We start from the raw sequence: 16,083 nt of genomic DNA, 5'->3' as shown, positions 1-16,083 counted from the left end.
GTCAGCGTTCGCCGTCATTACCCCTCTGAAGCTGACAGCAACTTCAGGATTTAGCGCATGCGCAAATAAACGCGTAAATCCAAAAGTTGCAGTCAGTCATTCCCTGCTCCGCCACAGGTTGCATTGTGGAACTCCCCAGAGCCAGCAATCAATTCAAATCACACTGAGGGACAAAAACTTCCTCTATTATGCTGGAATATCATGGTTATAACCTCCTGAAAAAGTTAAGCCTTGTTGAAAAAGTGTAACTGGGTTTTTAACGGCGTAGTGTCTGCTGAACAACCATTCTAGCCTTGAAAAACTAATTTTATATTTGTGGAATGTCAACATTTTCTATTACTATAAGAATTACATGGTTTTTAAAATAATATATATGTTTTTAAAGTTTCTTTATGATATTTCAGCTTCTACCTCAACCCTATTTGTACTTCCCAATCTTTATTTCGATCTCTGTAAAATTTATAAAAAAATAATTTGGAATCTATGCATTTTACTTCCTGGTTTTCTGCCTGAGAATTCTTCAATGTGATTGGCTGCTCAGCCTGCTTGATGACATCACTGTTGCTGGACACTGGAAATTCCCTTGATTTGGCACCAGATTCAAACTAAGGTTGGGAGAGCTGAAATTCACTCCACAGAGATCGCTAGATCTTTGTGGGCAGCTTTCTTCAATATCAGCAACAAGTGCCGACGCTTCGCCAGATTCCAGGCCAATGACTGTATTTGTAATGCTATTTTGGTCAGGAATTGGGGCAATCAAGGTTCTTAAATGAATACTCAAAAATATGATGGCATACTAAGAAACAAAAGCACCTTCTCATCAGATTTACAGCTAGCAATTGGTGTATTTTCGCAGGGGAATAATTCTATGCACACAGTATATTCCTATTTTTCTCTAATACCAGTGGCATATATTATACAACACGTATATAATTCTTCTTTTACATGTTTTTTTTTACATCAGTGAATTATTTGGAAGTGCAGTGACATTATGTAGGCAAACATACATATTGCAGAAATTCTTCTGTTCCACAAGTTACTTTCTCAGAACTAGAGCATAAGGTGGGGAAATGGAAGGAAAATTATTTAAAATTTTAATATAATGGGAATCTTTTAAACCAATAATAAATAAAAACTGTAACAGTTGTCAAATCCCAGACGGGGCTTCGTTACCTCTGGATGACAGGTTATTTATTGCGTCCCAAGAATTCCTGATGCTTTCAGCACAGCCTTTTCCACTCTTCAAGAAGTCATTCGTTACAATAGTGTAGAAGTCTCCACATGGAGTCAAATCTTCAAACTGCCATATTGGAGCAGAAGCAGCAAGAGCTCTACAACACAAACACAAATGGCTTAAAATTCTATTGTGCAAATATTAGTGGACAATAATGCTTAATGCATTTGAATAAAAGTTGTCCACTATTTTAACAAAAATGTTAGGCCATTTATTTTAATGCTACCATTAAAACAGCGTGAAAGGAATTTCATAGGAACATAGTTAACCTGTGTACAGTAATATTCCGACAGCACAAACTGAAGGCCAATCTAATTACACAGAGAATAATCATCACTTGTTCTTTTCCCAGATTTCAATATTTCAAAAAAATGTTGCTAGTAGTGCAAAGGTCTACAAACACACTGGGCTGGATTTTGTCAGCCCCGAGGAGGCAGGTATGGAGGCGGGGCTGCCGGTAAAGTTGCAGAATTTGGGGGTGGGTGGCAGACCCGCCCCCATCCCGCCTCCGTGCCCTCTTGCCAGGAGGTGGGAAGCCATCCTGCCCCGGGTCCCGTCTCCTCGAGGCAGGAAAGGGATTAAAGCCTATTAACTGCCTGTTAACAGGTACTTAACAGGCAGAAAATAGGATTATCCCCATTTTTCGTTTTGATGTGCAGGCTTCCCGACCTCGGGGAACCCCGCCAGGGTGTAGGAGACGAGTAGGTGTAGGAGACGAGTAGGAGGTCTGCGGGTGTCGGAGGGGTCTGAAAGTGCAATGTAGAGGTGAGTAATGGGTGCAACTGTGGTGTGGTAAGTATGCAAGGTGAGTGTAAAGTGTTAGAAAATGTTCACTTACCTTTGTTTCTGCCCACAGCCTTCAGCCGCTGTGGAGCCGGAGTCCTGACATCTCCATTGTAGATATCACAGACTGGCTGTTCGATCCTCCGATCCAACAGCCAGGTGATTTCTACAAAGTTCAAAGGTTTGATGAGTCCTGAACACAAGGACTCATCAAACTACACAGAATGTCAGTGTTTGACAGCTTCACAGAGCTGTCAAAAGCTGACGTTTCTTCTTTCAAAAAATCTTGACAGATGTCATGTCATACGTTGACGTGCTCTGTCACTGACTTCCCCCTAATTGGCCTGCTGAGCCCGCTGAGTGGGCCAGACAAGGTCAATCAGGGGATTGACAAGGTCAATCAGGGGAAAATCCCGTTGGTTGGCCAGAAGCTGATGGAGGCGGGATTGAAAGCCGGCAAGCAGCAGTCCCGCCTCCAAAAGCTTCCGATTGACAAAATCCAGCCCACTGTATTCACTCACAGATTTAAAATTTGCTAATATAAAATGTTAGGATGACATAGATTTCTGTGGAAGCAATAAGATTTCATATTTTTTTAATTCAGATTATATATGCAAGTTCCCATATAGGTACATCACCACACTTCCATTTAAAATTTGATTTGGATCACACACTGCACAATGCTGATTTAAGTAGTCATTGCAATGCCAAATTTTATTTATATCATAGAATTAACAAATAACTATAGAAAATTATGACAAGTAGATAATAGAAGCTAAGTTAATTAAGACATTTAAAAGGGAATTAGATAAACAAGTGAAAAAGAAAAATATTTTTAACAAAGAGTATAGAAAGGGGAAAATGAGTTTAGAGAAGGTTCTCCGATATAGATCTACAACTGGTTCATTTTTGGATCATATCTTTCTCCAGCTCCTTTTGCTAACTTCTAATCACCTGATTTTATATCTGGTACTGTTGTGAGTCCCTTCCTTTGAACCAGTGCCAACACTTCTACGTCTTTTTACCAACGCGAGACATAATACTTGCCAATGTTTAGCAATTATGGTGGCATCACCGCTTTGGACTTTATTTTAGGATACTTTTAATTTAGGTAATTGTATACCCAAACATTTGGCTTGACAACTGGTGCCACATAATAGGTCAATAATTTCATCATCTGGTCAACTAACACACCCAAAAATCTTTTTTTACTACAGGATTTTTCTTCCACAAATAATCTAAACAAAAATAATTAGAATCCACACTGGAACTTTTTTCAAGTGTACCTTATATTTTAACAGAGCTAAGATATTCCTTTGCATCTACATATAAACACAATTTGTAATATCTTTACCTCAGTAATCTACCACAGATTCATTACTTTAAAAATGGAACATTTGAACCAAAAGAAAATTGTTTAAAGACCAAACCGAGTACAAAATGGAAGCCAATTATTTTACTTCAAAATTGTACATTCAAAAACAGTTCAAAGGTCTGGGGTATTTTAAATTATATTCAAGTGTTGCAGTCAGTCATTCAAGTGTTAAACATGAAGTCAAGATCTGCCTCCCACAGGTGATTTTGTGATTTATTTTCCTTCCCCTCCCAAACTAATACTCACCCAACAACAATGTTTGGATACTTCATCCTAAACCAGGCTGCTAACATTCCTCCATAGGAGCCTCCTATAGCAATCACAGGACTGTTCTGAGCTCCAGGGATGGTCTTTTTGAGACTCCTAATAAGAACTGCAAAATCAGCCAAAGCCTGCTCAGAGGTGAAGTAATTCAAGTGCTTAGGATTCTAAAAGAGAAGCATTGGTAAAACATAATTACAACTAAACAACTGAAAGTGAACATGACATTTTCTAATAAACTCTACGTATTTCAAAATATGTCCATGTGAACAGTTATTTTTATAAATAGCTAAACAGTATAAAGAGCACAATTAGGGAATCAACACAAAATGAGCTCATACTATGCTTGGGCACATACACCACACACACATCGGACAATTTGAGAAGATGGCTGAAATGCAGCAATATCAGAGCAGGACAACTTCTTTCAGTGGATTGAAGACCATTGTGACTTGTTCTGTTTATGCTATACCAATGACATTGGGCCTACGCCCAAGACAGCACAAGCACCAGCAGCAAAAGTATAGCATAAAAATAACAAGAATGTTGTAAGCAGGTTAGGATCACTGTGCAGTTCTAATATGTTACAGGTAGCCATTTCAAAATGCTCATACCAATCTACACTGTAAATGTCAAATCTTCAGTGGTGAAAGAGTTAAAACACTGATTATATCAGTTCAACGTCTGCAGCACTATTTTACATCCCACGTACTTAGCATTTGGACTGTTTCCAGCGAAACAATTTTACTGTAATCCTTTGAATATGGCTTTGAACACAGGCTTATTCTTTGAAGACGCAAGAAATATAATCAAGTACTTAATTACTGAAAGTCACAATGTTCACAACATGAGGGTGGTAGAAGTAGCATTTTTCTGATTAAGTAAACTGGGATGGAAAGATTATTTTTAAAAGCATACAAATCCTGACTTGATCACTTTCCACTTCTCCCAGACTATTTTATAAGTTGTTTTCATGGTCTGTGACTTCCTTAGTCATGTACCTCAGTTATACAGCGGCCCAGAGTTCTAACTCAGGCTCACTATTTACCACCAACTGTTTCATGAAATTGCCCCATTCATACCCCAAGATGTGTTAAAAAGAAAGGATAAGAAACACACATGGCTGCCCATATCCGCAGTGCTCTTATATCCTGTTCCTTCCCCACTTATTCCACTACTTCTGCGCTGCATACGAAGTTTCAAAATCAAAACCAACAAAAGAATAAACATTTATATTTGTGCAACTGCATGCCTGCACAGATTCCCTTTTCCCGTGCGTGCCCGCTCTCTTTCACTCCCCCCTCTGATTTCATTCACTTGCATGTTACTTTAAAATTTACTGCCTTGAGAATCGAAGCAGAAGCAGTCAGAAAATCTTTTTGAGGCTGTGGGAATTTGGCAGTGAAACCTGCCCAGCTCCACATGCCTCTTCTGGCGGGTTTCACCGGCTCAATTCAAACATGGTTAATTCAGGAAGTTTATAGCGGTAGCAGGAGTTGAGTCTTCTGTACATTCAACTCACATTTGTCACCATAAACAGGCCGTCAACCATGTAGAAGTGCCTTAGCTGTTCCTTTCCATCTGCCTAATTCTGCTTTAAATCCTTTCCAACAGACTATTTTGGAACTGTTTGATCCTTCCTCGCCAGCACACAAAGGTTGATGGCCGAGTCAAATGCAAAAGGCATAGAGCTCTGCTAAAATTTGCATTATAAATCACATCTAGAAATTGAACAAGCATTCGTTCTGTATTTCACATACCTTTGCATTTCATATTACGGTCATCAATTCCAACATCTCACCCTTTGTCTGATTAATTTTAAACATCCTCTTGTTCCCTAGCCCATCTATTTTGTTGACTTTTAAAAAAAATTAAAACAAAAAAACAGGTGCTAATGACAAAGAACTAACTTGGAGTTACTGTGCCTGGCAGAGAGCCAACTGAATTATAAATACATAACTGAGATTACAGACTTCTGAAGAAAACTCAATGATAGCTACAACTTGCATTTATATAGCACCATTAATGTAAAGAAACATCTCAAGGCACTTCACATATAGATGATGACTACTGAGTATTAGACTCTCTCACCCTGTTGTGCTCAGGAACTTCACCAAGCTGGATGTGTGGATGAGACTCTGTGAAATAGCTGATAAGGACTAAATAGTGAACCCACAGAATATTTTTCTCATGAGCACTGTCAACTATTTAAGAGCCCCATCCGCTGAAATCTAAACACTAAACCCCCGATTGGCGTTATTTTAACACCGGTGGTAACTCACTTATAGTATTTATTTTAAATGGATTACCCCCACATTAAAATAAGACCAACTGGAAAATATATTTTAAATTTCCTTATCTGAAGATAATTTACTACATTGTATAGATTTGATGGCATGAATTGAGCATTACAACAGTACTGCTATAGTGCTCCATGCATGTCACTAAATCTCTATGGCATTTAAACAGCATGATGATTTTTCTGTAGTCAGGTTTGTAGTAGGAACAGAAGACAATAGTAGCTCAGTATTGAATAGACCAAAACATGTGTCTCTGAAATATACCAGACAAAAAAGTTAAGTTTGTAAAATGTGTTTTTCCAACTTACACTGAATGATTTTTTCCCAAACGGCATAGACTCTCCATAATACCTATGTTCAGCAAACACCAACATGGCTCCCAGTTCCTTAGATACATCCCACATAAAACCCTAAAAAAAAAGATTTTATATATAAAACCTGTGACATTAACATTGATTATAAAAGAAAGGAAGCAAGAAATACAAAAAAGAGATTGCGATCAAGGAAGTTAAAGAGAATAACTTAGAGGAAAAATATTAAATTACCTACCTTAGATACGGTTTGCAGCATTTCAACTTTCACCTAGAATTAGGATTTGCCATCATCCACTTTTTTTTGAGAGGGGATGGTGAGGAGAAAGGAAAGATAACCACCTAAGGCCACTGACTCTTTAAAAACTCCATGTGCTTGCGCCAGAACCTAGCCAGGTAACTTCCCTTTACTTGATGTAAACTACCATTCGTTTTTTGGCCATGGAAGACAGCAAAGAAAAAACAAAAAATGCAACTTAACCAGCGCTAGGTCAGATAAGTAACAGATAAGTAAATTAGAAGGAAGAAAGTAGAAGCAAGAAAGGGAGAAAGATCAGAAAATCCGTGAAAGATTTTAAGAAAAACAGAAAGAGAGAACAAAACAAGGAAAGGGAGGTAAGAATAAAAAGAAAACGCAAAAGAAAAAAGAGAAAGGAAAGGGAGAAAGGAAAGGAAAGCTCGCCCTAAACACTTCAAATACAAAATTAATTTTGAAAAGTTGTCACTGTTTTTATATGGGTAAATGCAGAAGCTAATTTGTGCACAGCAAGGTCCTACAAACAGCAAGGAGATCAATGATCAGTTAACCTGTTTTTCATCCTCTTAACTAATTGAACGTACTTTTGTTCTTTTAATGCCTTTCCACTGCCTTACTGAGATTTTATATCATTTAAGTTTTCTATTAAGCAATTAGCAGGACATTTAACGCACGATTGAAGTATCTGTTGTTTCTCCTCCCTCCCTATTTTTTTCTCTCTTGGTCTTAACCTTACTAAAATGATTTGTTTATCTTTTAGTTTTCAGTACTGATGAAACATTAACTTGTTTTTTGTTCTTTACAGGTGATATGTATTTCCAGCATTATCCATTTTTATTTCTAGCTTTCTTTGATGCTTCCAGCCTTGACAAGGAAAACACAAAGCAACACATTCTATTACCCAATTTCCATAACCTCTATTTATTGATAGATTTGCCAAGGCTTTGTTTGCATATCAAAAACAACTGTCTGATTTGATAAATACCATTGGTTCTGTACAAATAGAAGGATAAAGATCTGCACACATCAACAAAGATTGATTCAAGATTCAATGAAAGAACAACAACTTGCATTTATATAGCACATTTAATGTAGCAAAGCATCCCACGGCAGTTCACCAAGGCATAAGGAAAATAGACACCAGCCAAAGCAGGAGAGGTTAGGAGGCATGACCAAAACCGTAGCCAAATAAGTGGTTTAAAGGGGAGTCTTAAAGGAAGAGAGGGAGGTGGAGGGGTAGAAAGATTTAGGGAAAGAATTCCAGAGTGTGGGACCTAGGTGGCTGAAGACATGGCTACCAATGGTGGGGTGAAGGATTGGGAATACATGAGGCTGGAGTCAGAGGAACAGAGAATATGAAGGGTGGGATTTCATAGGGCTGAAGCAGGTTTTAGAAATAGAGAGAGGCAAGGCCATGGGAGGGACAGAAACGCAAGATTAGTGTAAAAACCCAAAAAGCATAACAGACTTCAATGCGTCGATATTGAAACCCAAGAATGTGGTGCTGGCAAATTTTTGAAACCAACCTAACTGAAAACTACATAGAATTTTCAAAACAAACATTACTTTTACAGGGCCTCTACGAAAGCTAAGGAATCTGGGGCAAAGGCGGCTATATGGAGTTAGGTCGCAGATCAGCGATGATCTCACTGAATGGCAGCAGGCACATGGGAACACCACCACCTCCAAGTTCCCCTCCAAGTCACACACCATCCTGACTTAGAAACATATCGCCGATCCTTCATCATCGCTGGGTCAAAATCCTGGAACTCCCTACCTAACAGCATTGTGGGAGTACCTTCACCACGTGGTTCAAGAATGCGGCTCACCACCACCTTCTCAAGGGCAACTAGGGATGGGCAATAAATGCTGGCCTTGCCAGTGACGCCCACATCCCATAAGCAAATTTAAAAAAAAACAGGCCTGAGGGGCTAAATGGCCTCCTCTTGTGTCTATGTTCCTATAAAGCTGTATATCACTATGGTCATTTTCATAGTGTAAAATAAACACCCAAAACTGTAAAACAAAATCTTTGTCATGTTTAATAGCCACCAGTTAAGACACCTAGCAATAGCCGAAGGAAAAGTCTGTTCAAAATGACACTACATAAAATGTAGTGGGGAACAATCATCCAAACAAACAATCCAAAACAAAGTTACAAAAGTCTTGAAGACACGGTATCGCTAGGGTTTCAGAGTAAATCCCAATTGTACATGGAGGCTGAATGAATGAGGCGGAAATCAGACTTGCATTAAATAGTAAGGTGGGAAAGAGGGAAGCAAAGCAATCACCAACTAATGAAAATTAAGGAACATAAAATAAGGATTACAAAGATTGACCTAACTTCTGTTTATATATGAATGTAAGGAACAAAATGGTTGAACTGGAAGTGATGTCAAGAAGAGAGAAAATAAACATCATAGGAGTAACCAGAAGTTGCACTAATGAAGTATGAGGAGTGGAGAATGAACCTACAAGGCGTGTGTGAGCTTTAGGAAGAAGGAAAGAAAGGAGGTCAGATGGTATTACTTGTCATGGAGGGATCACGTGTAACTAAAAAGTGAATGCTGGAAATAGTATTGAGTCTCTTTGGTTAGATTTAGAAGAGAAAAGGCAATTCAGTGATAGGAACATGCTATGAAACAAACAACAAAAGGAGGTTGATATACCGCTTTGGGAGTTCATGAAATGGATGAGTGCCATGTTCTCAGTTGTGATCATGGGGATTTCAATCTTCCTAACATTCATTTGAATGTACAATGGGGACAAGTCTGCATGAGTGGAAATTTATTGAAGTTATGTGGACTCATTTCTAAAACAGCATGTGAGGGAACCTGCAGGGACGAGTGCAATACTGGGTTTGGTTTCTACAAATGAAAAGGAGCCGATAAGCCAAGTAGTAGTAAGGGAAAACCTGGCATCTAGTGACTATAATGTTATTACATTCATGGTCAAGAACAGAACATAAAAGGAAGCCTGGTAAGAAGTTAAATGTTAGACATTGAGTGCGAATACCTAAAACATCAAAATGGGAAAAAACAGGAGGTAAGGATGTGGAAGGAAATTGGGAACATTTTAAAGAGATTTATTTTTTAATCTGCAAAAGCAATTTAAATAAGTCATGAGTGAAATAAAAAATAAAGAGTAATGCCAGCATGGATAACTAAGAAAATTACGGAAGGCATTGGGGAGGAGGAATAAGTACAAAATTTTAAAACATTCAAGATAGGGAGATCTATAAAGACAAACTGAGAAATGCAAACATTTGATGAGATGCCCAGAGAACATAAGCAAAATATAAAAGGTGCATGACAAAGCCTTTTTCAAATATTGCAGATGTAAGCAGAGTACAGAGAAATCTTGGATTACTAAGAAGTAACAATGGGGATGTGCTGTCTGAGAACAGAGAAGTTACCAAAATACTAAACCACTTGTTCTGGACCAATGGACATTATGTGACATTCTGAACATTTTATGTGTGCAGATAGCACCCTCTGGTGGTGGTTATTGTGTTAACAGTTTGTATGCTGGAAAGGTCATCTGACCTTTCTTCCTGTGTGAGGTCATTTGACCTTTGTTCCTTTCTTCCTGTGAGAGGTCATTTGACCTTCCTACCTTTCTTCCTGTTGACCCCAGGAAGCAGTTTTACCAGGAAGAACCTGACTTGAGTAATGGAGAATTCCATGAGGGATTTTCAATCCAGTGGAATCTGACTTCATATGTTAGGCCAAACGCAATATCTGTGAGTATCTTTAGCTCTTAGCATAATAGCAATGTTGTCAGAGTAATATTTTGATAATACTATGTTTATAAAAGGTTAATATTTAATAGTTATAGAAGTTAGTTACAAATGTTAGTTAGTTATACAATTAGTCTATTCTACTGTTGTAAATATGTTTATATCTTGTGTAATATCGAATGTGTAGTACTCAGTTTATGTACAAAACATACTTTGTCTTTGTTTACAGTTTCACAAATTCGTTCAAGTAAAAGCTTCAAACAGCAAACTGCTTCACGAAGAATTATTATGAATGAGTGTTTAACTTGCTGGATAGCTAGATAGGAGCACGTCTAGCGCGGCCAGTACAGTGAAAAGATATCAGTGAAAAGATATCAGTGAAAAGATATCAGTGAAAAGATAGCAATACGGCTAGCTGTGAAGAGCGGAGCGGGAGGAACGCAGAGTAAGCCTTAACCTCGTAGAGCACATCTACCTCACATCAACATGTCAGAAGATAATAACGAAAATGCTTTGCAGCAAGTAGAAGACCCTAAACAGGCAGACGAAACTGTAGAACATGACAATCGGTCTATAAGCACCGGTTACTACAGGTCGCAAGTTGGCTCACGGTCATCGGGTGGTTCTAGAGTAAGCATAGCCCTCACCAAAGCACGGGCTAAACTAGTAGCAGCTCAAGCCAGAGCTGCGCATACGGACAGTGAAATAGAAATAAAAGTAAGTCAGGCCCGTCTCCAAGCTGAACTCCAAGCTGAACCCCAAGCAGAACAGGCCCGGCTCCAAGCAGAACAGGCCCGACTCCAAGCTGAATCCCAAGCGGAACAGGCCCGACACCAAGTGGAACGCCAGCCTGAACAGGCCCGTCTCCAAGCCACATTAGACGCTCTGCAGCAACAAAAAGAGATAGATGCTGCATTAGCCGAGACACAAGTATTCGAGGCAATTTTGGAGGGAGTTGATCCTGAGACAGCTTACAAACCTTTAATTCCTGTTCCGTGGCAGAGTCCACAACAGCGCACCATAGATTACGTGAGCGACCATGCCGACATACAGTTTACAGGAGAACGGGATGGAGGCCCGCACATCTCTACAGACGCAAACACTTCATATAACATGCCACAAGTTGCCAACCGACGTCAAAGCAGACGGCGTGCCTCAAGCCGCAGAGTCTCCCCCAGCAGAACGGAAGACACGGTGCAAAGGAATAGGACGCCGAATAGAGAAAGTCGGAGACAAATCCCCTCTCGGTCCCTTGAGACCCCCAACAGAGCCCCCAGCCAAGGCAACCCTGGCCCAGGTCCCTGCACCTACGACCTCGCCAAATACCTTGCACGCACCCAGCTGGTGACTTCGGGGTTAATCAAGTTTGATGACAGGCCAGAGAATTATCGGGCTTGGAAGTCCTGCTTCCACGATGCCATATCGGGCTTAGACCTGTCGGCAGGAGAAGAGCTCGGCCTCCTTATCAAATGGCTCGGCCCAGAGTCCGCCGGACAGGCCTGCAGGATAAAAGCGGCCAATATGGGGCAGCTGCCAGAGGGGTTGAAGAAGGCTTGGGTGAGGCTGGAAGAAAGCTACGGCTCGCCCGAAGCCATTGAAAGGGCTCTCTTTGACATGTTGACGTACTTTCCGAGGTTGACGAGTAAGGAACCCCAGAAGCTCCGCGACCTTGGAGATCTGCTGGCGGAACTCGAAGCCACAAAGCAGGACGGCTACCTACCCGGTCTATCGTACTTAGACACTTCCAGAGGGGTAAGTCCCATCATTGAGAAGCTTCCATTTAACCTGCAGGAGAAGTGGATAACGTTTGGATCAAAGTTCAAGCTAAAGCACAACGTGGCGTTCCCGCCATTCTCTGCGTTCGTTAAATTCATCCGTAAAGAAGCCAAAGCCAGGAACGACCCCAGCTTCAACTTCTTCTCCTCCCAACCAGCACTTGCCAGAAGAGACAAGTTCGACAGACATGGAAAGACACCAATATCTGTCCACAGAATGCAAGTGTCCTCAACTGAGCACACAAAGATTCAGAAGAAACCTGAGGATATGAGCAAACAATGCCCTATCCACAACAAGCCCCATTCTTTAAAGTGCAGAGGCTTCAGGGAGATGTCCCTGGAAGATCAGAAACAATATCTTAAAGAGAACTCTATATGTTTCAGGTGCTGCTCGTCCACGAGCCATCTCGCCAAGAACTGCAAGGTGGATGCAAAATGCAGCGAATGTGAAAGTGATCGGCACGTTTCAGCACTACACCCAGGCCCAGCTCCTTGGAAGTCAGAAACGCCTCCTCCCGCATCAGAGCACGGCGGGGAGAGGGAGCTGCTGGTACGGAGATTACATCCAGGTGCACCGAGGTGTGTGGAGAAGGAGTGAGTGCAAGAGCATGCTCCAAGATATGCCTCGTTAATGTGTACCCTGCGGGATGCCGCCAGGAATCTGAAAAGATGTATGCCATACTAGATGAACAAAGCAATCGTTCTCTAGCAAGATCCGAGTTCTTCAACATCTTCAAGATCAAAGGAAGTCCGTCGCCTTACACGCTGAAGACGTGTGCTGGACTTTCAGAGACAGCCGGCAGGAGGGCCTGCGGTTACGTTGTTGAGTCAGTCGACGGGAAGATTAGTCTCCCCCTTCCTACACTCATCGAATGTAATCAAGTCCCCGTCAACCGTTCCGAGATTCCCACTCCGAATGCAGCTCATCATCACCGTCATCTGAGACGCATTGCAGACGAGATCCCACCTCTTGACCCAGATGCAAGCATACTTCTGTTGTTGGGAAGAGACATCCTGAGGGTACATAAGATAAGGGAGCAGATCAACGGTCCACATGACGCCCCTTTCGCCCAAAGGCTAGACCTCGGCTGGGTCGTTGTTGGAGATGTGTGCCTCAAGGGCGCTCACAAGCCATCTCCGGTGAGCACACTCAAGACTTCCATCTTGGAGAATGGTCGTCCAAGCTACCTTACCCCATGCAGTGGACAGATCCGCGTGGTGTTTGACTCCAGTGCACCATATCAGGGCGTCTCTCTCAACGACGTACTCCTCACAGGGCCTGATCTTAACAACAGCCTCTTGGGAGTGCTCATGAGATTCAGGAAAGAGCCCGTCGCCATCACTGCCGATATCCAGCACATGTTTCATTGCTTCGTGGTAAGAGAAGACCACAGAGACTTCCTCCGCTTCCTGTGGTATCGGGACAATGACCCTAATAGAGACATTGTGGACTACAGAATGCGTGTCCATGTCTTTGGGAATAGCCCATCCCCTGCTGTCGCCATATACGGACTAAGGAGGGCTGCCAAGGAAGAAGACGACGACTTTGGCAGTGATGTGAGAGGGTTCATCGAACGAGAGTTCTATGTCGACGACGCACTGAAGTCATTCCCGACCGAAGCAGAGGCCATCAGTACCCTCGGACGAGCCCAGGAACTACTTGCACTATCCAACCTCAGGCTGCATAAGATAGCCTCTAACAGACCAGCAGTGATGGAGGCATTCCCCCCTGAAGATCGTGCTAAGGACGTCAAGGACCGAGACCTCTTCACTGATGACCTCCCCCTACAGCGTAGCGTAGGGGTGTCGTGGAACATAGCAACAGACACGTTCACGTTCCAAGTCCTAGACGCCAAGAAACCCTTCACACGTAGAGGAGTGCTCTCTACAGTCAACAGCCTATACGACCCTCTCAGCTTCTTAGCCCCTGTCACCATACAAGGCAGGCTGCTCCTCAGGGAACTCTCCACACGCGCTGAAGAGTGGGATTCACCTCTCCCTGAAGAGATGGAAGCAGAGTGGGACAGATGGAGAGACTCACTCCAAGACTTACAGGAGATCCGAATACCTCGCTGCTATTCGTCTTTCTCTCCCTTAAATGCCCAATTCAAAGAGCTTTGTGTCTTTGCAGACGCATCTGCTAAGGCCATTGCAAGTGTGGCTTATCTGAAGGTCACCACTCAAGAAGGACAAAGCAAAATCGGCTTCGTCTTTGATAGAGGCAAGTTGGCGCACCAGCCAGACCTCACCATACCCAGATTGGAACTGTACGTAGCAGAACGCAACCTACCCCCTCACAGCAGTCTACGGAAGCTGCATCCTATCGTCGACACCAACGGACTGTCTCTGAGGTGGTTCTTCTTTTGTCGCCAGAGGACTCCAATGACAAGTAGAGTTCGGACTATGTGGAGTCGTTAATGACCCCAGGCGGGGAGTGTTCTGGACCGATGGACATTATGTGACATTCTGAACATTTTATGTGTGCAGATAGCACCCTCTGGTGGCGGTTATTGTGTTAACAGTTTGTATGCTGGAAAGGTCATCTGACCTTTCTTCCTGTGTGAGGTCATTTGACCTTTGTTCCTTTCTTCCTGTGAGAGGTCATTTGACCTTCCTACCTTTCTTCCTGTTGACCCCAGGAAGCAGTTTTACCAGGAAGAACCTGACTTGAGTAATGGAGAATTCCATGAGGGATTTTCAATCCAGTGGAATCTGACTTCATATGTTAGGCCAAACGCAATATCTGTGAGTATCTTTAGCTCTTAGCATAATAGCAATGTTGTCAGAGTAATATTTTGATACTATGTTTATAAAAGGTTAATATTTAATAGTTATAGAAGTTAGTTACAAATGTTAGTTAGTTATACAATTAGTCTATTCTACTGTTGTAAATATGTTTATATCTTGTGTAATATCGAATGTGTAGTACTCAGTTTATGTACAAAACATACTTTGTCTTTGTTTACAGTTTCACAAATTCGTTCAAGTAAAAGCTTCAAACAGCAACCGCTTCACGAAGAATTATTATGAATGAGTGTTTAACTTGCTGGATAGCTAGATAGGAGCACGTCTAGCGTGGCCAGTACACCACTACTTTGCAACAATGTTCACAAATGAAAGAGGGGAAGAAATGCTCAAAATAAGAAACCAGTTTAAGGGCAAGTGTAGATCAGAAACCTTTAAATTCATAAGGGATGATATACTGGGGAGGTTGCAGAAGCTCAAGTAGATAAGGCCCTGGGCTCTTAAAAATTCTATCCCAGGGTTCTGAAGGAATTAACTTAGGAGATTGTGAATTCTCCCACCAATATTTTCCAGAGCTCACTGGGCTCAGGTCATATCCCAGATAAGAAAATAGCAAGTCACTCCTATTTTTTTTAAGTAGAGGACTAAAGGCAAACCATTAAACTACAGACCTACAACAAAAGCAAAATACTGCAGATGTTGGAAATCTGAAATAAAAATAGAAAATGCTGGAAATGCTCAGCAGGTCAGGTGACATCTGTGGAGAGAGAAACAGAGTTTACGTTTCAAGTCGATGACCTTTCGTCAGAACTACAGATCTATAAGCCTTACCTGGATTGGGCAATTATAAGCAATCACCTTGAGTGATAGGGGTTAATTAGAGATAACCAGCATGGCTTTCGGAACGGTAGGTCTTGCTTAATTCTTTGGATTTATTTGAGATTATGGTAAGGTGATCTTATTTCCTAAACTGAATGCGGGGACACACAGGGTGTGTACACAGCAAAGTAGCCAGGATGCGTTTCAAGAAAACCAGAATGACGACTTTGTTGCTTCTGCTAGTGGAATATGCGGAGAGACAACGGCATTTTCACTTTACACCGAATCTCGAATCTTGTGTGTGTTCTGGCAATAGTGCTGTACCATCTAAATTCGTCCCCGAATATCCTAACTTTTAATTTCTCAATTTTAAATCTGTTCCAAACAGGCTACGATTTTCTATATAAGGTGTGAAAGACACTCTGGGGTCAATTTTCTGGCCGCCGTCGGGCGGCTTTTCATGCGGCTGGGGGCCGGAAATCGGC

General features: G+C 41.6%; 1 protein-coding gene across 3 annotated transcripts in view; it reads right to left on the bottom strand.

The window, feature by feature from the left end:
- Positions 1-16,083, bottom strand: part of prcp (prolylcarboxypeptidase (angiotensinase C)) — a 48,347-nt gene that overhangs the window by 15,991 nt on the left and 16,273 nt on the right. For 2 of the 3 annotated variants that reach the window (XR_015079732.1, XM_085998895.1), the window contains exons 3-5: positions 6,262-6,363; positions 3,639-3,820; positions 1,174-1,331 (exon numbers count right to left, since the gene is read on the bottom strand). Coding sequence is in view for 2 of the 3 variants with exons in the window: in XM_085998895.1 (XP_085855021.1) it covers positions 1,174-1,331; positions 3,639-3,820; positions 6,262-6,363 (442 nt within the window). In the remaining variant the exon portion in view is untranslated. Of the gene's footprint in view, positions 1-1,173; positions 1,332-3,638; positions 3,821-6,261; positions 6,364-6,502; positions 8,854-16,083 lie in introns of those variants that run through there. The other variant, XM_085998896.1, reaches the window with a different exon arrangement.

The sequence above is a fragment of the Somniosus microcephalus genome, chromosome 10, assembly GCF_052327205.1.
Source record: "Somniosus microcephalus isolate GS21.2 chromosome 10, FLI_Smic_1.0, whole genome shotgun sequence".
In the NCBI taxonomy this organism is placed as follows: domain Eukaryota; kingdom Metazoa; phylum Chordata; class Chondrichthyes; order Squaliformes; family Somniosidae; genus Somniosus; species Somniosus microcephalus.
This window is presented reverse-complemented; position numbering and strand designations above follow the sequence as displayed.